The following is a 22,584-nucleotide window of genomic DNA, read 5'->3' as shown; positions in this document are numbered from 1 at the left end:
CCCTACCTTTTATCTTAGCCTGCTGGACAAACTTTCCTCATTCCTGAAGAAGGGCTTATGCCCGAAACGTCGATTCTCCTGTTCCCAGGATGCTGCCTGACCTGCTGCGCTTTTCCAGCAACACGTTTTCAGCTCTGATCTCCAGCATCTGCAGACCTCACTTTCTCCTCCCTGATTGGACCTGGTTAACAGCCCCAGTTGGGGAACTCAAATTCTGTGCGGTCTGCCTGTCTGACCGGGTCACAATCACTACACAACCTTGGATTTGGATCCAGAGGAGGTGTTAGCTTGGTGGTATTATCCCTGGTGTGTTAATCCAGAGACCCAGGTAATGTTCTGGGGACCTGGGTTCGAAACCCAGATGGTGGAATTTGAATTCAATATAAATCTGGAATTAAGAATCTCATGAGGACCTTGGTCAATATTCGGAAAAACCCATCTGGTTCGCTAATGCCCTTCCGGGAAGGAAATCTGGTCTTGACCAGAGCAATGTGAGTCTTGACCCACAGCAATGTGGTTGACTCTTAATTGCCCTCTGGACATTGAGGAATGGGTAATAAATGCTGGCCTAGCCTGTGATGCCCTAATCCCGTGAGTGAATTAAAAAAGAAAGTATAGCCCTGACCGAAGTGTTGAGGGGCTCGTGTCCCAGCAGGGAGGTATTGGGAAATCGGGCCAGCATTCTGTCATGAGTGAGGGTCTGACTGTGATCTCCGATGCCGTGTCAGTATTCACTGGAGCTTTGCCTGGGTTATTACGTTTCTGCAGATCCTCGAGGAAGAGCTTACACGTAAACGCCAGCAGCAGGAGGTCACTTCCCGGCGGAGCAGCGAGCCAGACACCACCAAATCCTCGCTGCACAGGATCTCCCGGTTCTTCCCCCTCCCCAGCTTCCCGTCATAGGCAGCCTCTGGACACTAACTCGCACGCTGCCGCTGGAGGATAAATGGAGGCCTTCGGTGTCCGGGTAACGAACCCCAACAATGGGTGGAAGGCTGGTGTTGTGGTAATGGGATGGTAATCCAGACGCCATGGTTCATGCCTGGGGAACAGGGAGTTCGAATCCCAGCACAGCGTCAAGTGGCCCTTCCAATCAATAAATGTGAAATTGAAAGCGAGTCTGATCTTCCCTCCATCGTAAGGTCGGAAGTGGGAATGTCCAGCACCATTCACCATTCCTCAGACACTGAAGCAGTCCAAGTTTAAATACAAGATAAAATCCAGCCTTGGCCTGACAAGTGGCAAGTAACATTCGCACCACACAAGTGCCAGGCAATGAACACAAGTGCCAGGTAAGAGAGAATCTAACCAACGCCCCTTGACATTCAATGGTGTTAACATCACTGAATCACCCCCCCCATTATCAAATTCTGGGGGTTATCAGTGATCAGAAACTCAACTGGACCAGCCCCACATAAACACAGTGGCTACAAGAGCAGGTGAGATGCTCAGAATTCTGGAGCATGTAACTCCCTAAAGCCTGTCCACCATTGACTAGACACAAGTCTGGAGCGTGTGATGGAATATTCCACGCTTGGCCTGGATGGGGGCCGTTCCAACAACACTCAAGAAGCTCGACACCATCCAAGACAAAGCAGCCCCCGCTTGATTGGCATCACACCCATAAACATCCACTTCCTCCACCACAGACACTCAGTAGCAGCAGATGCACTGCATCAATTTACCAAGGCTCCTCAAACAGCAAACCCATTTGGAGGACCAGGGCAGTAGATACATGGGAACACCACCCCCTGCAATTTCCCCTATGAGCCAGTCACCATCCTGACTTGGAAACCTGTCGGCCGTTCCTTCAGTGTCGCTGGATCAGAATCCTCGAACTCCCTCCCTGAGGGCAGTGTGGGGGGGGTCCCTACACCACACGGGACTGCAGCAGTTCAAGGAGGCAGCTCACCCCCACCTTCTCAATGGGGCATAAGGGGGCAGGGTAATAAATCCTGGGCCCAGCCAGTGATGTTTACATCCTATGACTGAATAAGAAAAATAGTGTTGACTGGTAACTGTCCTCCAAAGTGGCCTAGTGAGTTCAACGGCAATTAGAGATGAGTAACAAATCCTGCCCTTACCAGGAGCGCCCATGTTCCTTATGTTCTTCTCAAACAAATTTTAGGAGTGCTAGAGATGGCGTAAATATTCTAAGTAAGCCATACAATTTTATTATACGAAAGACAATGCCGGAGCAGTGTCAGGGGTGGGAAGAGGAGACTGCGTCAGCTCATATAGGTTTAAGTGAATGATCACAGCCCCAGGTCACACCCCACCAAGCCAAGGTAGAAATTGTGACAGCTTTTGGCCCGGAGAGTTTCCTTGCATTGAGGAGATAACCTTGTCTCGGTCGTTCCAATCATTCATCAATTCCCATTTTCCACAAATAAAGTACTCTTCTGTGAAACTTCTTTCCGAATTGTTAGTGTTATTGTGTACAGATGTAAATAAAATGCAATTGACCCTTGGTATGTCTGATTTGTGTGGAGCTAATGCAGACTTATACACAGGGCCTGTACTTTTACTGGATTTCTGCTATTCTCTCTCTCTCTCTCGCTCGACAAGTAATCAGCAACACTCACGCTCCAACAATAAAGGAAAATTGGGTTTCTCTTGTGAGCCAGCTGTGATTCTGTGGGTAGCACGCATGAGTAGCATCACAATGTGGGTTCAAGTCTTACTTGAAGAGCACAGAAATCAAGACTGACGCTCCATTGCATTGAGTGCTGCTCTCTCAGAGGCAAAAAAACCCCAGAAATCCCCCTGAATTTACAGGCATTGAAGTCTCCAGTGAAAAAAAGCAGAGGAATAGCAAAGGGTCTGCCTTGATATCTGGAATCACCCGAACCCTGACAATTGAATGATGATCCACAAGATTGAGGTGCCACCTGGTGTCTCGAGTCAGAATAACACCACAATCATTCTGGAAAACCCACGGTGAGAGAGGTGCCTGGAAGCCAAGATCTGTTCCGACCTTAGCATAAGGTACAGGATGGTTTAACAAAGTGCTGTGTGGCAGCAGGGAAAGTATGGAAACAGGCATTTGCGGCGCAGCATTGTGCCCAAGCTGGTAATTTGAATGGTGTGTGCCCTCCATAATGTTGTGGCCACCATCAAGTCTACGAGAGATTGCTTTTGTACAAATGGCTCAGATCTTGCTGATGCACGATTCAATCCTGGGACCTGACTAATGAACACAAAGACGCAAGGGTCAGGAGATGTACCAAGATCATGGCTGATTGTTATGGCCTCAACTCCACTTTCCTGTCTGTCCACCTGCTGTCAGCCTTCATCCTATGGTCTCAACCTAACCCAGCCTTTCTGAGTAAGAATTTTTGTCAACAATTTCCCTCCTGTGCACGTCAGGACACTTTGCAAGAATTCCCAATTCAACAGGAGAAATCGACATTTGTGCTGCACAAGAGGAGGTAGCTGATTGGTCGACTCTGATTGGCTGAGGTACGGCGTATTTCTGACGTGGATAAAATGTTTGCAATATTTGAATCTGGTAGCTGCACGTAAATATTTTCTTACATGTCTTAAATACATAAATATGACAGAGTGTATAGAAAGGATTAGCAATCAAACTTCAAACACACTGGGCAAACTAATGACAATGAGAAGAGGGATGGTTAGGACTGAAGGTGTTATATCTGAATGCACACAGTATAAGGAATAAGGTAACTGAGCTTGTGGTGCAGATCAAATTTGGCAGGAATCAACCGACACACGGCATCCCAGTCGTTCCTGTCCTCTATCACGGAGGTCTTAGACAACAGAACATGCGAGAGGCTGGACTAGCCGACCAAGGCCCTCGAGTCCTTCGAAAAGAATAAAACTCCCGGAAGCGACGGCTTAGCGGTCGAGCTCTATTCCGCTCTGTGGGACTTGATTGGCCAGGACCTGCTGGAGGTGTATGTCAGTATGCTTCGGGCAGGTACCATGAGTGAATCCATGAGGAAAGGCATCATCACTCTCATCTATAAGCGGAAGGGGGAGAGGGAGGAACTCAAAAATTGGAGACCAATCTCATTTTTGAATGCGGATTACAAAATTCTGTCAAAGGTAATCGCCAACCGGGTCAGGTCTGCTCTAGGGTCGGTGATCCACCCTGACCAAACCTGTGCTGTGCTGGGCAGGAAGATCGCTGAGAGTCTCGCGCTCCTCAGGGATACGATCGCCTACGTGCAGGACAGAGGGTTGGACACCTGCCTGATCAGCCTGGAGCAGGAGAAAGCCTTTGACAGGATATCACACAGGTATATGAGAGATGTTCTCTCCAAAATGGGCTTTGGGGAAGGAATCTGCAATTAGATCAGACTGCTCTACACCAACATTGTCAGTGCAGTCTCAATCAACGGGTGGGAATCAGATAGCTTCCCAGTCAGATCTGGAGTCAGGCAGGGCTGCCCTCTCTCTCCTGCCTTGTTTATATGCTGCATAGAGTCATTTGCTGAGTCCATCAGGAAGGATGCGAGTCTGAGATGGGTGACTGTTCCTGACAGCGGGGGCCTGCAGGTTAAGGCCTCCCTGTACATGGATGACGTCGCCGTTTTCTGCTCGGATCCGCTGTCCGTGCACAGACTCATGTGCATATGTGACCAGTTCGAACGGGCCTCGGGGGCCAAGGTAAACCGAGGCAAGAGCGAGGCCATGCTCTTCGGGAACTGGGCCGACCAATCCTCGATCCCCTTCACCGTCAGGACCGACCACCTGAAGGTGCTGGGTATTTGGTTTGGGGGGGCTGGGGTGTGCGCCAAGTCTTGGGAGGAGCGTATCAGCAAAGTGAGGCAGAAACTGGGCAGATGGACGCTACGGTGGCTCTCCTTCGCGGAAAAAAAACCTGGTCATCAGGTGTGAGGCACTGTCATTGCTATTATACGTGGCACAGGTCTGGCCTATTCCCAGAAGCTGTGCCGCTGCAGTCACCTGGGCCATCTTCCAGTTTATATGGAGGTCAAAGATGGACCGGGTCCGAAGGGACTCGCTGTACAAAGATCTGGGCAATGGAGGAAAAAATACACCCAATGCCACCCTCACCCTGATGGCCACCTTTGTGTGTGGCTGCATCAAGCTGTGCGTGGATCCCCGGTACGCAAACACCAAGTGTCACTACGTACTGAGGTTCTACCTGTCCCCGGTGTTGCGAAGGATGGGCCTGGCCTCGCTGCCGCGGAATGCTCCGAGTAGTTGGACCGTTCCGTATCACCTGTCCTTCGTGGAGAAATTTATGAAGAAAAACACCTTTGACCACAAGTCCATCAGGAAGTGGTCAGCACGTAGTGTCCTTGAGACCCTTTGGGAAAAGGAGAGGGCGGATCCTATCGAGCGGTTCCCTGAGCAGACTGTCAAAGCCATTTGGCAGAATGCCTCATCGCCAGAACTTTCCAACAAGCACCAAGACATGGCTTGGCTGGTGGTGAGAAGGGCTCTGCCTGTGGGATCCTTTATGCACGCCCGGACTCTCAGCCGCACCGCACGCTGCCCTCGAAGCGGCTGCGGGGGGGACAAGACTGTCACACACCTCCTTCTGGAATGTGCCTACGCAGAGGAAGTCTGGAGAGGAATGCAGTGGTGTTTGTCGAGGTTCGTCCCGAGCAGCGCCGTGATGCGGGACTCCGTGCTCTACGGCCTGTTCCCCGGGACGCACACCGAGACGAACATCAACTGCGCCTGGAGTATCATCAACTCGGTGAAGGACGCTCTCTGGGTGGAAAATCGCTGAGGTGACACCCCTGCTTAAAAAGGGAGTAAGGCAAAACATGGAAAATTACAGATTGATTAGCCTAACCTCGATCGTGGGTAAGATCCTGGAATCCATTGTGAAGGATGAGATTTCTGAATAGTTGGAAGTGTATGGTAAAATAGGGCAAAGTCAGCATGGTTTCATACCTGACAAATCTGCTAGAATTGTTTGAGGAAGTAACGAGTTGGTTAAACTAAGGAGAGCCAATGGATGTTATCTACCTGGATTTCAAGGAGGCCTTTGACAAAGTACCACACAGGGGGCTACTGAGTAAGATAAGGGCCAATGGTGTCAGAGGTAAGGTGCTAGCAATTGATAGAAGCTTGGCTGTCTGGCAAAAAGCAGAGAGTGGGGATAAAAGGGTCCTTCTCAGAATGGCAGCTGGCAACAAGTGGTGTTCCGCAAGGCTAGGTGTTGGGGCCTCAACCTTTCACTTTGTACATTAACCATCCAGATGAAGGAACTGAGGACAATCTGGAGAGGTTTGCAGACAATACAAAGACAGTAGAGGAACAGGTAGCATTGAGGAGGTGGGGAGATTGCAGTAGGATTTGGATAGGCTAGGAGAGCGGGCAAAGAAGTGGCAGATGGAGTACAACGTGGGAAGGTGTGAGGTCATGCACTTTGGTACAGAGAATAGAGGCTCAGACTGGTTTCTAAATGGGGAGAGCATTCAGAAGTCTGAAGTGCAAAGAGACTTGGGAGTTCTAGTCCAGGATTCTCTCAAGGTAAGCTTGCAGGTTGAGTCAGTAGTTAGGAAGGCAAATACAATGATGGTATTTATTTTGAGAGGGGTTGAATATGAAAGCAGGGATATACTTCTGAGGCTCTATAAGGCTCTGGTCAGACCACATTTGGAGTATTGTGTGCAGTTTCGGGCCCCATTTTTCAGGAAGGATGTACTGGCCTTGGAGTGTGTTCAGAGGAGGATCATGAGAATGGTCCCAGGAATGAAAAGCTTAACACATGAGGAACATTTGAGGACTCTGAGTTTATACTCGGAGTTTAGAAGGATGAGGGGGGGGGATCTAATTGAAACATACAGAATACTGAGTGGATGTTGGGGAGATGTTTCCATCGGTAGGAGAGGCTGGGACCCAAGGGCATAGCCTTAGAGTAAAGGGAAGACGTTTGAGAACAAAGGTAAGGAGAAACTTCTTCAGCCAGAGAGTAGTGAATCTATGGAATTCACTGCCACAGAAGGCTGTGGGGGCCAGGTCATTGAGTATATTTAAGATGGATACAGATAGTTTCTTGAGTATCAAGGGTTAAGGGGAGAAAGCGGGAGAATGGGGTTGAGAAATGTATCAGCCATGATTGAATGGCAGAGCAGACGCGATGGGCTGAATGGCCTAATTTCTGCTCCTGTGTCTTATGGCGTTAATGGGCTGTATCCAGCTCACGAATTCATGTTTGAAATGGAAGACTGAAATGGGTTCATTTTCTTCAATGTCCTCGATGAGGAGTTGGCCAGGTGCATCTCTATGACTGTGCACTGCAAAACTAACTTCACTGGTCAGTAAAACATTGAGATTCCTGCAGTGAGGTTAGTTTTATGGGCAAGCTTGTGGATAGGGCCAAAGCCATTGGCTCACACTACTGAAATAGGGCACATACCCTGTAGGACAATGGTGACCCTGATCAGATAACCTCCCACCGCACACAAGGCAATAAGGAGGTTGCCTTTGTTTGTGAAATGTGCCCTGAATACTCTGGAAGGGTAAGGTGACTCGAGCAACAGGTATAAAGGAAGGCAAAAGAAGGGAGGTGATTCTGCAGCTATTTAGGGTGCTGGTGAGGCTACACCTGGAGTACTGTGCACAGTTTTGGTCTCCTCACTTGAGAAAGGATGTACTGGCACTCAAGAGGGTGCAGAGGAGGTTCACTGGGTTGATTCCGGAGTTGAGAGGTTTGGCTTATGAGGAGAGATTGAGTAGACTGGGACTATACTCATTGGAATGAGGGAGGATCTTACAGAAACATATGAAAATGATGACGGGAGTCGATAAGATGGAAGCGGGGAGGTCGTTTCCACTCGCGGGTGCATCTACAACTGGGGGACATTGCCTCAAAGTAAGGGAGGGAGCAGATTTAGGACTGGGTTGAGGAGGAATTTCTTCACCCAAAGTGTTGTGAATCTGTGGCATTCCCCACCCAGTGAAGCAGTTGAGGCTACCTCGTTGAATGTTTTCAGGGCAAAGGGAGATGTTTGAACAGTGAAGGAAATTAGGGGTTATAGTGAGCGGGCCGGGTAAGTGGAGCTGAGTCCACGAAAAGGTTAGCCATGATCTTATTGAATGGCAGGGCAGGCTTGAGGGACCAAATGGCCTACTCCTGCTCCTAGTTCTTAAGTTCATGTGAAATTTTGGCATTTATTGCTCAAGAAATATGGTTTAAAAGCAGGGAAGTCTTGGTGCGACTGTGCAACACATTCGTGAGTCCGCACCTGGAGTATTGTGTGCAGTTTTAGTCCCCTTACTTGAGGAGGGATGTAGTTCCGGAGAAGGTTCCTATGATTGATTCCAGATATAAGGGAATGAAGAGAGATTGAGGAGTCAAGCTAAAATACAGTAATCTGCCTATCACCTATTTCAGGTCTCTTATATGTAGGTACATTTCCAGAGGTGGATCGCATCAAATGTTAAACAATAAGCGAGGCCTCTGACTGTAACAATCACAGAGAATGCTGGAGAAACTCAGCAGGGCTGAGAGAATCACTGGAGAGGGAGAGAGAGAAGAACAGAGTTAACATTTCAAGTACAGCATGGCCATTCTTCGGGACAGAAAGGTATTAGAAATAGATTCTATCTGATACGTCTGACAGAGATAGATCAACATTTATGGGGCCAATGTAAGAACAAATTATTGTACTACAGATGTTGGAATCTGTACTGAAAACAACAGATCCCAGTGGGTCATGGAGGGAGAGCAAGCTAATGTTTAAATGCCAGATTACTCTTTATCAGATGCTGTCCGAACCACTGTGATCTCCAGCATTTGTTGTTTTCAATTCATGATATGTACAAAAAAAATCAGCCTGTGCCACGGAAGCACCCTCGAAACATTTTCCTCTCTCTCTGTCTCCGTGCCACAAGGTCTCAGTATAACCCCCGGCTCCTGCAGCTGGGCTTGGAGGGTATCTGCTCTGAGGTGGAGCTCGTTGGGGCCCCGGAGGTGTGACGGGGAGACCTTGTGTGACGGACCAGAACCTCTGAGGGTGAGGGGGGTGGCTCAGGGCACAGCCATTTCCACAGTGTTCTGAGTGGAAAGTGCAGAGGGGCTTGTGTGTGGTTCCCCTCTGACTGGGTGGCATCCTGGCACTAGCAGACAGTGAGGTCTGCAGATGCTGGAGATCAGAGTTGAGAGTGTGTTGCTGGGGAAGCACAGCAGGTCAGGTAGCATCCAGGGAGCAGGAGAATTGATGTTTCAGGCCAGAGCCTGATAAAGGATGCCGCCTGACCTGCTATGCTTTCCCAGCAACCCACTCTCAACTGGCATCCTGGCACTGCCCTGCCTCCTGATAAAGAGGGGGGACCTGGTCTTGTCACCATGCCTTTTGTCCTGGGCACCACTGGTTAGGGCGGTGGAGGGTGCAGCAGACCCTGAGTGTGCAGGAGCTGGCAGTGCCAAACAAGAGGCAGACAGACGGTTTGGATGATTCACTGCACTGCTGCAATTTCAGGGCCAGGATGCTCCACAGACCTGTCTGCTGTCGCTCCTCCCTGTGCCGTTGTGGACCAAGTCCCTGACTGCCAACACCACATGATCTTCTCCTGCCCAGGACTGATGCCCAGTCTGTGACAGTCCTCCAACTGCCAGAAACCTAGGCCGTTTCTCACCATCCAGCTGGCAGGGCTGACACAGTGAGGTGCTCCCTCTGTCTCTGTCTCTGGTTCCCCCTGAGCTGTCAGTAGCTGAGCTGCAGGAGGCAGCTTTGCCAATGCTCCTTCAGGGGCCTCTGAACTCTCGTCCTCAGAGATCCAGGAGGGCATTTCACCCCGTGGCCATTTCTCCTCTGAGGCTGAGGGGCAGACCAGTGGTATCTGCGAGGTTATCGAGAGTGACAGCGGGGTTATGTGAAAGTTGGGTAGACGGGAGGTTGGCAGTGACATGCTGGCTGGCACCTACTCAGTCGACAGGAGATGGCAGGAATCTTGGCACACCAGCATTGCAGGACAGTGAAAGAAAAGCAAATCACCTCGTGCTAGATGACTGTCTTGAACTCACTGCCTGGAAAGGATGGTGAAGGCAAAATCCATTGTGACATTTAAGGATTATTGAGCATGAGCATAGAAGTGTTGGGAAATGGGATAGAATAGATAGGTGCTTGATGACCAGTCTGGACATGATGAGCTGAAGGGCCTCTTTCTATGCTGTGGTACTCTGTGACTCTATTTGGTTCTTGTTCCTCAATCTCACGAGAAAATATACAAAGCTGTGGAAGCCATGGAGAAACAGGGGGGCGGGGAGGGCAGGGTGCGGTGGCGGTGTTGGCAAAAGCTTGTTCTCATGCTCCAGAAGTTTGGAGAAGGTTGGCAAAGATTCTTGGAAAGTTAAGTGCCAGAGAATTGGACAGAATTGCGTAAGACAGTGTGGGCAGAGAGGAACAGGGTCAAGATTAGAGTGGTGCTGGAAAAGCACAGCAGGTCAGGCAGCATCCTGGAGGAAGAACGCCTCATCTTTCGCATCAGGACCCTTCAACCCCATGGCATCAATGTGGACTTCACCAGATTCCTCATTTCCCCTCCTCCTAGTTCCAACCTTCCTGCTCAGCACCGTCCCCATGACCTGTCCTACCTGTCAATCTTCCTTCCCACCTATCTGCTCCACCTTCCTCTCTGACCTATCACTTTTACCCTCACCTCCATCCACCTATTGTACTCTCAGCTACCTTCTCCCCAGCCCCAACCCCCTCCCATTTATCTCTCCACCCCCGAGGCTCCCACCCTCATTCCTGATGAAGGGCTTTAGCCCGAAATGTCGATTTTCCTGCTCCTCGGATGCTGCCTGATTCACAGTACTTTTCCAACACCATTCTAATCTTGACTCTAATCTCCAGCATCTGCAGTCCTGCCAGAGAGGAACAGGATTGATGCTGTGGGGGGAGGCGGCTTAACTTCAGGAAGTCCCCCCTTAAAAAACTTAACTCCCTTAATAATAAATCACTGCAATTTCCACCTCCATAAGTCAGATCTGTGTGTGTGTGTTGGTGGGGGAGGGGAGACAGTGGGATGGGGTGGACAGGTAAATTTCCGATCCTATTGAACAACTGGCTAGAGCCATTTGGCCTGTCCATAGCCTAAACCTGAAACTACCTTCTCGCCTTTTTGGACATGGATTTTAAGCACGCTCTGTCGCGTGTGGAATGACTTTCCAGAGGAAGTGGTGGACGTGGGTGCAATTACAACGTTTAAAAGACATTTGGATAAGTCCATGAATAGGAAAGGCTTGGAGGGATATGGGCCAAACGCAGGCAGATGGGGCGGTTTAGCTTGGGACTACGGACTGGTTGGACCGAGAGGTCTGTTTTTGCGCTGCATGATGCTATGATACTTATCTCAGAATTGGTGGGGAGTAAAATGAAAATGTTTCAATCTGATTTTTTTGAAAAAAAAACTCTGAAAGATGAAAAAAGACACATTCTCACATAATGTTGGACGAAGTTAGGCTAATAATTTTAAAAAATGAGCGATAGAATGATGAAAATTATGAAGGAGAAAGATGACAACAGGACAGAAAACAGTGTTAGGTATCAATATTTAGCACCTATTGCCATAGTCTGATGTCTGAGGGGTTAGTATGTACTGCGCCGCTGGTGTAGTGGTATCATGCAAGATTCCCATTCTTGCGACCCGGGTTCGATTCCCGGGCGGCGCACTGACTATTTTGGAACTTTTTGATAAGTTGCTGTCCAAGAGGTAGCATCAACATTAAATATTGCAAGTAATTTCCGGGGCACTCTCGCCCATTTCTCCCGTGTCAGTGACTTTGCTGTTCTTAGAAATCCTGGTGGATTTTTTTTTTGTCTGCAAAACTACGCACACACACACACACACACGCCCATTCAAAACTTTTGCCCTTTGTTTCAGGTCTCGAGTGAACAGAATGAGTAGACAGTACAGCCCGCCGCTCGAATGGCACAATGCAGAGAAGAAACTAGTCCTCAAAGAAAATACAACTGTTGCGTTAAAATGAGGGAGGGAGGGATGGATAACGGGTAGGGCTGGAGGGGGAGGAATTGCTGGAGAAAGAGGTCAGGTTTGTTTGCCAGGCGAGACGCTTTCGGCCGAACGGCGCCCATTTATCCGAATGACTAATTTGCATTTTTTTTTCGAATTTAAAAAGAATCTGTAGTTTTAAAAGACGCATTCATTTGGCGCCACATAGACCATCTCTCAAAACATAGACTGTCTATGCATTCCATAAGTAAGTGCAAACTATTGATGTGTTTGTACATTTTTCTTTAATGTTCCGTATATCAAGAAACATCGAGCAGATAAAATAGTTATTTCAGGATATGTGCTGTGTTATTACTTGTAATATATTTCGACCATAAGACATACGAGCAGAATTAGGCCATTTGGCCCATCGATTCTGCTCTGCCATTCCATCATGGCTGATATGTTTCTCAACCCCAACCTCCTGCTTTCTCCCCAAACCCCTTGATCCCCTTACTCATCGTGAGCCTATCTATCTTTGTCTTAAAGACACTCTTTGACTTGGCCTCCACAGCCCTCTGAGGCAATGAGTTCCATATCTTCATCATCCATCGGCTGAAGAAATTCCTCCTCAACTCAGTTCTTTCGGGGTCGTGCTTTCACTCTGAGGCTCTGTCCTTGGGCCCTCCTCTCTCCTACTGGTCAAAACATCTTCTCCACGTCTGTCCTAACTAGGCCTCTCAGTGTTCTGTAAGTTTTAATCAGATCTGCCCGCATCCTTCGAAATTCCATTGAGTGCAGACCCAGAGTCCTCAACCGCTCCTCATGAAAAGTGCTTCATCCCTGTGATCATTGTTGTAAACTTCCTCTTGACCCCCCCTTCAATGCCAGCACATCCTTTCTGAGATACAGGGCTCAAACTACTCACAATATTTTTGATAGAACATGTATCCTTGGATATTTAGTTCCCAGCCCTGATCCCCTTGCAGCCACGTCTTTGTGGTACCTTCAACATTGTACCTGTCAATTTCGATCTGTGCTACAAGCTCATCCATCTTGTTTCGTGTACTATGTGTATTTATAAGTACAATACCCTCAGTCCTGTGTTGACAGCCCCCATTCTCACAGTCATCCTCTCAAATGCTGTGCCTGAAGTCAGATTCCTGACCCTTTGCAAAATCCTTGTCCTCCAACTTGTTCTGGAAACTTTGATAACCTCTGCCGCACCCTTTAACTTTTTATTTTCATAATTTTCCATGCAACTGAACCCACCTCTCTCCTCAAGTTTAAAGCCCTAGTTGTGTGTTTAATCAGCACTCGGGTCCCAGCACGATTCAGATGGAGCCCATCCCATCGCAACAGCTCCCTCCTTCCCCAGTCCTCGTGCTAATGTCCCATGAATTTGAACCTGTACCTCCCTTAACATTTTTTAACTGTTATCTTCTATTCATATGAAATATATATATTTCCAAATGTAAACTACACATTTAAAATAAAATTTATCCATACATATTTAAATTAAAATGTATCTTTCTGCATGTATAGTTTGTTCTGCACAGAAACTTCTTTTTATAAATATATTTATACTTTTGTGTATGTATTTGTAAGCATTGTGTGTACATATATATGTGTATACATTCTTAAACATTCACTTCCATCACCACCGATGCTCAGTTATAGCAGTGTGTACTGTATGCAAGAAGCACTGCAGAAATTCACCAAAGCTCCTGAGACAGCTCTGTAGAAAACCTATGACCATTTCTGTGTAGAAGGACAAGGGCAAAAGAACCATGTGAGCAACTTCTCCTACAAGTTCCCTTAGAGCAATGCATCATTCTGACTTGGAACTATGTCAGCATCACTTCACTGTTAATTAGTCAAAATACTGGAACTCTCTCCCGAACGACATTGCAAGTCTACCGACACCAGCTGGATTGCAGCAGTCCCAGATGTATAGCTCATCACCACTTTCTCAAGACCAAATTAAGGACTGGAAATACATGCTGGCCTGGCCAGTGAAAGAGGTGATAATAATTCACAGAACTATCTCGATATGATCAAAATTAATGTAGAAATATTGTATGTACATTTGTACGTGAAACACAATCTGTGCAAGATTTTTAAAAATCTTTTGATATGTTTGAATGAAATTAGTTTTTAATTAAACGCATTTCTTCATATATATATATATATATTTGCACACACATGTATATTAATGCATATCCCATGAAAGAACAAAAGCCTTTTTTATTCATTCATGGGAATATGGCCATCTCTGACTGGGCTGAAAATGTGTTGCTTGAAAAGCGCAGCAGTTCAGGCACATGCCCGAAACGTCGATTCTCCTGTTCCTTGGATGCTGCCTGACCTGCTGCGCTTTTCCAGCAACACATTTTCAGCTCTGATCTCCAGCATCTGCAGTCCTCACTTTCTCCTCCCATCTCTGGCTGGGCCAGCATTTATTGCCTACCCTGAGTTGTGAACTGCTTTCTTGAAACTCTGCAGTCTGTGTGCTGTTGATAGGCCCACTGACAAGGAGTTTCAGTATTTTGACTCAGAGACACTGAAGGAACAGTGATATATTTCCAAGTCATGGTGGTGAATGACTTGGAGAGGAACTTGCATGCATTTGCTGCCCTGATCCTTCTATAAATTAGAGACAAAAAAACTGCAGATGCTGCAATTCAAGGTAGACAAGCAGGAGGCTGGCAGAACACAGCAAACCAGGCAGCATCAGGACGTGAAGAAGTCCACGATTCGGGTGTAGATCTTCTTCAGGACTCAGGTGGGGGTAAGGGAAGCCTTATACCCACCCCCCAGTCCTGAAAAAGGGTTACACCCAAAACAGTGACTTCTCCTCCTGATGCTGCCTGGTTTGCTGTGTTCTCTCAGCCTCCTGCTTGTCGACCCTCATCCTTCGAAATGGCAGTGGTCATGGGTTTGGAAGGTGCGAAGAAGCCTTGGTGAGTTGCTGCAATGCATCTTGTAGATGATACTCGCTGCTGCTACTGAGCATCGGTGCTGGATGTTTATGGATGTGGTCTGAGCTGAAAAATGTGTTGCTGGAAAAGCGCAGCAGGTCAGGCAGCATCCAAGGAGCAGGAGAATCGACGTTTAGGGCATAAGCCCTCCTACTATGCCCTGAAGAAGGCCTGAAACGTTGATTCGCCTGCTCCTTGGATGCCGCCTGACCTGCTGCGCTTTTCCAGCAACACATTTTTCAGCTCTGATCTCCAGCATCTGCAGTCCTAGTTTATGGATGGGGTGCCAATCAAGTGGGCTCGGAGAAAGTGAGGACTGCAGGTGCTGGAGATCAGAGTCGAGAGTGTAGTGCTGGAAAAGCACAGCAGGTCAGGTAGCATCCGAGGAGCAGGAGAATTGATGTTTCGGGCATAAGCCTTTCGGCTGTGTAGCTTCTTGAGTTCCGTGCTAAATTAATTTATACTTATGTTTAATGACAAACATATAAATAGACAGTATATATTTGAAACAAACTCTGTTCAACATTGTAAAAAAAAAAGGAAAGTCTTATGGGCACAAAGTAAAATTTATTTCTAATGAAAGGCATTTGTTGACATAGACACAAGTAATATTTGATTGGAAATATAAAGAAATCCAAGTTGCTCTGCTATCAGTATATAAGTGAAAGTGGAAATTAAAAAAGGAGACAATTTGAATCAGAGAGTCGGAAATTTGGAGAAAAGTTTGTGTGTGAACTTGAGACTTGGTTTTGTGGGGGTGGTGGGGGGAGGGGAATGAAATGGTCCCAATCCCGCATTTGCGCAGTGAGGTGGTAATCTGGCCGGGGCCCGGCCTTGCGCGTGCGCGTCGAGGGGTTGTTGCCAGGCGCGATTTCACGCGTGCGTGCTGGAGGGGTGAGCTGGCGACGGAGAACGCTCCCACGCAGGTTGGGGTTGTCCGTGCCGTGCCCGGCCTTGCGCCTGCGCACCGAGGGGTGTGTGTGTGTGTGTTGTTGCAGCCGGTGACGCGCCTGCGCACCGAGGGGGTGTTGTTGCAGCCGGTGCCGGTGTTGCGCCTGCGCACCGAGGGAGAGGGAGGCGCAGGCGTAGTGCGGCGGGCAGCCATTTTCTCTCACTCTCGGGGTGTCCGTGGAGTTATTTACCCCCTTTTTACCCCCTAGTCCCTTCCCCCCCCCCCTCCCCCCTCGAAGCCCGGTTCGGAGCAGGCGAAATCCTCCCTCCCACCTTTGCTTGTTTGGCTTCGCTCCGTCGCAGTTCTCGAAATAAAACCAAACGGAAAAATAAAGAGCCGAGCCTGAGTGACGCTCCCGCCATGATGATGGAGGACGACGGGCAGCCGAGGACCCTGTGAGTAGGAAAGGCCGAGGCTGCGGCCTACCCACACAGTCTTCTCCAAACCCCTACTCAAGCAGGCAGCCGGTGCTGAGCTGGCGGCCGCGGCGGTGTGGGGGGGGGGGTGGGGGGAGTGGGATAAACGTAATCTCTGGGCCTTTGCCTTCTCAATCTCGGCTCTATCTCTCTGAGCCTTTCCCTATTATTCCCCCCCCCCCCTCCCCGGCCGAAAGAAAACGCATATGAGTCTGCCCGTTCCGCCGGTTACTCTTTTGAATTTTTATTTCCCCACTTTTGACGTTGAGAGACAGCGCTCCAGGTTTAGCAGAGGCCCATTTCCCTCACCAGAGTCTGCCTTTCTTGTTAAGAGGGAAAGTCCTTCCCTCTCTTTTCCCCCTTCCCCAGACGGAAAGATTTGCCTTGGAGACACATACACACACAGATAAACCCTCAGCCTTGTCTGTTTTGTGGGCCCGACTGACTTCTGTTTTTAAATATAAAACGTTCATTTACTTATTTAACCGTTTTAAACCGTCATTGACGTTCCTTTTTGCCCCTCTCTTCAGAACTGAGGCGAGGAGTAATTTCTTCACCCAGAGCGTGGTAAACCTGTGGAACTCATTGACACAGAAGGCTGTGGAGGCCAACCCTTGACTCTATTTAAGATAGGTCCTTGATTCGTCAGGGGATCAAATGTTTGAGGGGTGAAGGCAGGAGAATGGGGTTGAGAAAAACATCAGCCATGATCGAATGGTGGAGCAGACTGATGGCATAGTTCTGCTCCTATATCTTCGCAATGCACGTTGAGCAAGCCTTAAATTGGGAGTTGAGAAAGACCAAATGCATTTCTTTCTCTTTCTGCCCTCATGTTTCACATGGGTCAAAACACCCCGAGTTGCTCATTTCGTATCTTTCAAACTCTCCTGGGATTTTACATTTATAGATGTGACGGGTGCCTGTTCCCTCCCACGCATTTGTGGAGTTCCAGAGGATGTTGCAAATTAGTGTTCGCAAATAAAACAAGTATGTTAAAAAGATTGGGTGGGGAAACTGTTGTTGCTCAGTCATCTAAAGTGATTTTTATGTTTGAATGGATAAGTAATATGATTTTATATGTTAGTTTGAACACTTTATACTTTTAATCTTTTTTGGAATAAAGCCTTGATGCTGAGTTATAAGTACAATAGATTATATTTGAATTATATTTATGTAAGTGCAGATAGCACCATAGCTTAAATTGGGAGTTGAGATAGACCCCCATGTTTCACATGGGTTGAAACACCCCAAGTTGCTCCTTTCGTGTCTTTAGTGTTTCTTGGTATCATCTTGAATTCCTTCCTTTGAGGGTCTCTTGTCTGCGAAGACGACAGTGTAGGAAGGCATGCGCAGTTGAGCATACAGAAGCAACTATGGTCTCTCTCTCTCTCTCTCTCTCTCTCTCTCTCTCTCTCTCTCTCTCTCTCTCTCTCTTTCTTTTTCTCTCTCTTTCTTTTTCTCTCTCTCTCTCTCTCTCTCTCTCTCTCTCTCTCTTTCTCTCTCTTTCTCTCTCTCTCCTTAAATTTGAGTGTTTAGGATGATGATCACTGTGAATTTGAGAACCTGTTGAATTGTCTGCTGTGCCAGTTAGATTTTAAGGCAAGTCCTTTCCAGATAAAAACCAAAAATATTGTCAGTGCATGTATTGGTTTTCAGTCTTCGATGCATGACCTGTATGTATTCAATCGCAACTGAAGTTGAACTGGTCCTTTCATAATCAGGCATTTAGACTATGTCGAGAGAGGAGATATAATTTTGTGTCAAGTTGTGCAACGCGCGCAGATTTTGAAGGAATGATTTCATTACAAGTTGAGAGTTTTTTTAGTCTTGACTTGAAATTGTAATTCTTTCTGTTGGAACCTGAGCTGAGCTGTTGAAAACAGTATAATCTTGGGCAAAAATAGCACATTATGAACTTAATGTTGTACACTTGACTCAGTGTATCAGCAGCAATACATGAAAAAAATTTCATTCTGTGCCTTTGACTGTTCAGAGTAGTTAATACGTTGCACATTGCTTCTGCCACCAGCTCTTTGCTGTTCTATTACTGAAATAATTTTCCAGATACGCAGCTCAGAAAAACCAAATTAATAATTGCTGAGTGTTTTTCAAGTTAAGTGCACATTGCATGAAAAGTTCACCTATCTGGTGTGTACCTTATTAAATTCTTCATCATAGAGCTTTCTTTTCATGGTGATAGCCTGATTGGAAAGTTTGCTTCTGTTGTTAAGAACGTTGTGTGGACAGTGGTAACAATAAGGTTGGATGTAAATGCTCGACAACCTTCCTCTTCTGTACACCATTTTGTTGCATTTAATTTTTCCCATACTCTATTTTTGGATTTTAACTTCAGTGTAATTCTTGCATGTCAGAACCTGTTCTGTTACTTCAGCCACAGAGCATGCCTTCCCTTGTGATTGCATGAGAGCGAACTACATCTGTTATGACATAAAATCTGTTTCTCAGTATTTTATCTTAGTCACACTGTTCCCAGTTGATAGGTGCTACCCTAGACCAATCAATTTCAATGTGTACTTGTTTAATAATGCAGTTACATTGTCTTTTGGCATTCCAACAATGATGGGCACGTCAAAAATACTTGTTTGGTTGTCAAGTGCTTTGGGTAGTCCTAAGGTTATGAAAAGCATGTAAGCACAAATTCTTTTTTCAGTTTGTTAGCCGTGGATTCTCTGCCACAGTCTTTTTGAAATCAACAGCTGGGAGCTTGTTGTGGGAGTGTTACCTGCTTATTCATGCTTTGCATTTTTACTCCTGTTTTCATCCTGTTTGGTTATTTCGATTACATAAAATTAATATGGGATTAATATAGAGAGAGATCAAAGTTTAATTTGACCGTTGAACAGATATGGTTCTTTAAGTAAATGGTAAGACTAGACTGATGAACTACAGTTTAAACTCTTGTGTTTGCTGTCTATTTTGCACAAGAATCATGAAATCCATTGTCAAAAATTGCAAAGGAAGTACAGTGTTGTCATTGATTCTGCACTCTTAAGTCTAAAGAAACTGATCTCCAAAGGCTTGTAGGGATATTGACCCAAGTCATGGTTTTCTTGCCAGTATAGAATTAAAGTTAGGTTTGGTGAATTGGCTGTGCTAAATTGCCCGTAGTGTTAGGTGAAGGGGTAAATGTAGGGGATTGGGCCTGGGTGGGTTGCTCTTTGGAGGGTTGGTGTGGACTTGTTTCCACACTGTAAGTAATCTAATCTAAAAAAAAGTTGCTGGCCTCTATTCTCCCTCCCTGTATCCTCCTTGACAGATCCCAAGTCTCTTGTATTAAGAAGTGTCCTCATTTAGTAAACTGGAGAATAAGTTAATTTCTCAGTCTGTTCTAAGAAGATAAAATTTATTTATGTGGTTCTTGGATATTCTCACTGAGGCTATTTTCCAATGAACATTGAAATGTTTAACACAAAAACATGCCGATCATGGCTTTTTTTGTTTAAAAACTGTCACTAAACATTGCTTGCCTTGAGTAGAAGTAGTCTTTTTAAAAAAAAATCCATGGGAAAACAGCTTTTTAAGTTGCTCATCTTTAGTATACTGTGTAAAATTTTCACTCAGTTAATACCATAACAGCTTTCTTCCAGAGCATGTTGTCAACATGGCCAGGATATGTGTGTAATATTGTACACCACTCCTGGTACTTCAAAGGGTATAGTAACTGAAACAAAATGTAATCTTAGTTGAGCACAGTCCTAATATCAAAAATGGCAGGTGGTGTAACACTGTAGCTTTCTGAAAGGATGAACACGTGTTAACTTGGCTTTGTTTGCAATGAAGTTGCTAATGCTGAAATTGCTGAAAAGGACAACTGTTTACATGTTAACTTGGCAGCATTTTAAGTTGAAGAAAATGTCTGAGCATGGGTATCCTTTGGCAAGTCCACTGAAAGATGGGTCCTGCCAACAGTCTATCTCTTTATTTTTTAAATGTTGCAAACTTGAGGATGGGGGTATCCCTAGCTCCATCCCTGGACTCACAAAGATAGCATCCATCACACTTTATTCCTGTAGCGCTTGCAAAATGGTAGATACTGGAGAGGAGTGATCCCTGTTGCAATGTGCAAATGCTCGTGTCGGGTGAGAACAAAATAACTTTGCTGTACCTAAGTAGTCAGCCAGAACACGCTGTTCAAGTTCTCGTGGGAAAGGTCATTATTTGGGTAAGCCACTGGAGGTGTGCCACTACCTGTGCAGTCATACCATAGCATGATCTTACCGCCAATAGAGCTGGAGATAAAGCTGTTGTAAAATCCAATGTCTTGTCATGTTTGTGTTCATGATTTTGGTGGGGGAGCTTTTAAAGCTTTTAAAGCACTTGGTAAAAGTGGGAGCTTGAATGTTTCAGCATTGCTGTGGTTTCCTTAAACTGAAATAATGCAGTTACTGACATATACTAGTGCAGTACACACGCTCTTGCGAATCACAATAATTTAACTTGAATAGTTTTAAATAGCTTTCACTCGTCATCTGAGGCAAAGCGAGCCAAGGGTTTTTAAATATTTTCCGCTGTTTTTAGTTGCTATGTTTCAGGAGTAGGTTGCCAAAGTGAGGCAATTTTCCCTCATCTGTCATATCTGTGGAGTGTAACAACTTATGATTTTCTGTTCTGATCTCGAATCTGTGAAAATCCTGACATTTCTTTGGCCAGCTTCTTGAGTTTAGTTCGAGTTGCTGGAAATTTTCTTTGCAAAACGCTTAATCCCACTTCTGCGTGATAATGAAAACTTAGTTAAATCTCTGTTCATATTCTGCACTGTTGTGATCTATTTACTCTCCTGCTATGTTAGAGAACGTACTTTTTTGAGAGGTTTTGGGTCGTTGTGCATTGTAATCTTTTCTACTGTTCATGAATGTGATCGATGTGGATCACGAACAAGACCAGCATGACCAATGGAGAATTTGTGGCAAAAATTAAGAACGTTATTTCCCAAAAGTTTTGGAATGACACAGTAGAGGTAAGGCTATTCATCTCATTGTACCTGGTCTGGCCCTTCATGAAACAATCAAATTCATCCCACCGTGCTCCTTGCCCATAACATTTTGATTTTTATTCTGTCAAGTATTTATTCAATTCCTGTTCCCTCCACTTTGTCAGAGATTTGCATTCCAGATCACAACAACTTTTTTTTTAAAAGGGACCTCTGCTTTCTCTTGTTTCTTTTGCCATTCATCTATTTTTATCTCCTCAGAGTTAACGCTAGTTTCTCTTTATTTGCTCTATGATTTTTAAAGTTTTCAGCAAATCTCCTATTTGCCATCCCTGCTTATTTATTTTACCATTTTCCAGCAGGAACAGATGCTTACTGTTGCAATATTTCAATCTCTGAGCACCTTCCCGAAACCATGAGCTTGATGGAAGAATTCCAGGAGACCACTACACACCTTTTCATCAAACCCTCAAATTAATATCGTGGTGAAATTTTCTGCATTTTTACTTCGGTTTTGGTTAGAAATTTATACTTTGCACTTTCACTTTTTTTGGGGGGGGGGGGAATGTTTTTGTTTGTTGAGGAATGGAACCATTCGCTGGACTTCCTTCTCAGGACAGTAAGGCAGCTGATTTGTAAGTTGCAGTATGTCTTTTTAAAAACTAGGTATTCCAGTGAGAGTTTCAGAAAGTAATGAGGAGGGAAGCAAAATAACAAGGTACAGTTTGGATCTTTTAGTCTCTCTGTACTAAGAATGCAGGACTACTGTCTTCAAGTAATTGAATGACAAACTTTGCATTGTGAAGAACTCTGATAGTTCCGCAGGTGCAAGTTCTTAAGTGGCTTTAGTTCGTGTTTGTGTCACTTAGTTACTCAGTGATCACCCCCAGCAAAATAATTATTTTATATAATGCCCCTGTTTATGTACAGCGTTATTATTGTTGTTTGAACCCACCATGAACATAGCCGGACCAGCCAGGTAAATACTGAGTACAAGAACAAGGCAGAGGCTGGATACTCACCAAGTAACTTCCCGGAGGCTTTCCAACCTGTCTGAGGCAGAAGTCAGCACCATCACTTTCCTTAGCTTCTGTTTGCAGTGCATGGTCTGCTTGTTACAATGCCTTTAGAGTTGCCATGTGAACGTACCTCAAAGGGAACGTTGTTTGCACACTGTCTGAGTGATCTCAACCTGACACATGGTCGATTGCTGCATGGTTGTTGGCTTTGTGGGACCATCGGTCAGGAGTCTGGTGAAATACTTGTCACTTCTTAGATGAATGCTGTTCCAAGTATACTCTTGAAGTTCAACACTATCCAGTACAGTCTGTTGGATTGCAACCCCATCCACACCTTAAACATTTATGACCACCACCA

General features: G+C 46.0%; 2 protein-coding genes and 1 non-coding gene across 7 annotated transcripts in view; all 3 read left to right on the top strand.

The window, feature by feature from the left end:
• LOC122542981 (STE20-like serine/threonine-protein kinase) overlaps positions 1-2,470 on the top strand; it is a 54,432-nt gene extending 51,962 nt beyond the window's left edge. For all 3 annotated transcript variants that reach the window (XM_087984445.1, XM_087984444.1, XM_087984447.1), the window contains one exon: positions 769-2,470. In XM_087984445.1, the coding sequence (XP_087840571.1) occupies positions 769-903 (135 nt within the window). In that variant the 3' untranslated portion in view covers positions 904-2,470. The remainder of the gene's footprint in view (positions 1-768) is intronic.
• Positions 2,471-11,555: 9,085 nt separating this feature from the next.
• On the top strand, positions 11,556-11,626 carry trnag-ccc (transfer RNA glycine (anticodon CCC)). The gene has a single exon. It is a non-coding gene; the product is annotated as a tRNA-Gly (tRNA).
• Positions 11,627-16,062: 4,436 nt separating this feature from the next.
• tia1 (TIA1 cytotoxic granule-associated RNA binding protein) overlaps positions 16,063-22,584 on the top strand; it is a 41,590-nt gene continuing 35,068 nt past the window's right edge. For 2 of the 3 annotated variants that reach the window (XM_043681612.2, XM_043681611.2), the window contains exon 1: positions 16,063-16,235. In XM_043681612.2, coding sequence (XP_043537547.1) covers positions 16,201-16,235 — 35 coding nt within the window. In that variant the 5' untranslated portion in view covers positions 16,063-16,200. Of the gene's footprint in view, positions 16,236-21,566; positions 21,725-22,584 lie in introns of all 3 variants that reach the window. The other variant, XM_043681613.2, reaches the window with a different exon arrangement.

The sequence above is a fragment of the Chiloscyllium plagiosum genome, unplaced genomic scaffold (genome assembly GCF_037043375.1).
Source record: "Chiloscyllium plagiosum isolate Xiang-an unplaced genomic scaffold, Cpla_swu_hap1 HiC_scaffold_48, whole genome shotgun sequence".
Taxonomy (NCBI): domain Eukaryota; kingdom Metazoa; phylum Chordata; class Chondrichthyes; order Orectolobiformes; family Hemiscylliidae; genus Chiloscyllium; species Chiloscyllium plagiosum.
Note: the sequence above shows the minus strand (reverse complement) of the source record. Positions and strands in the feature narration are given on the sequence as shown.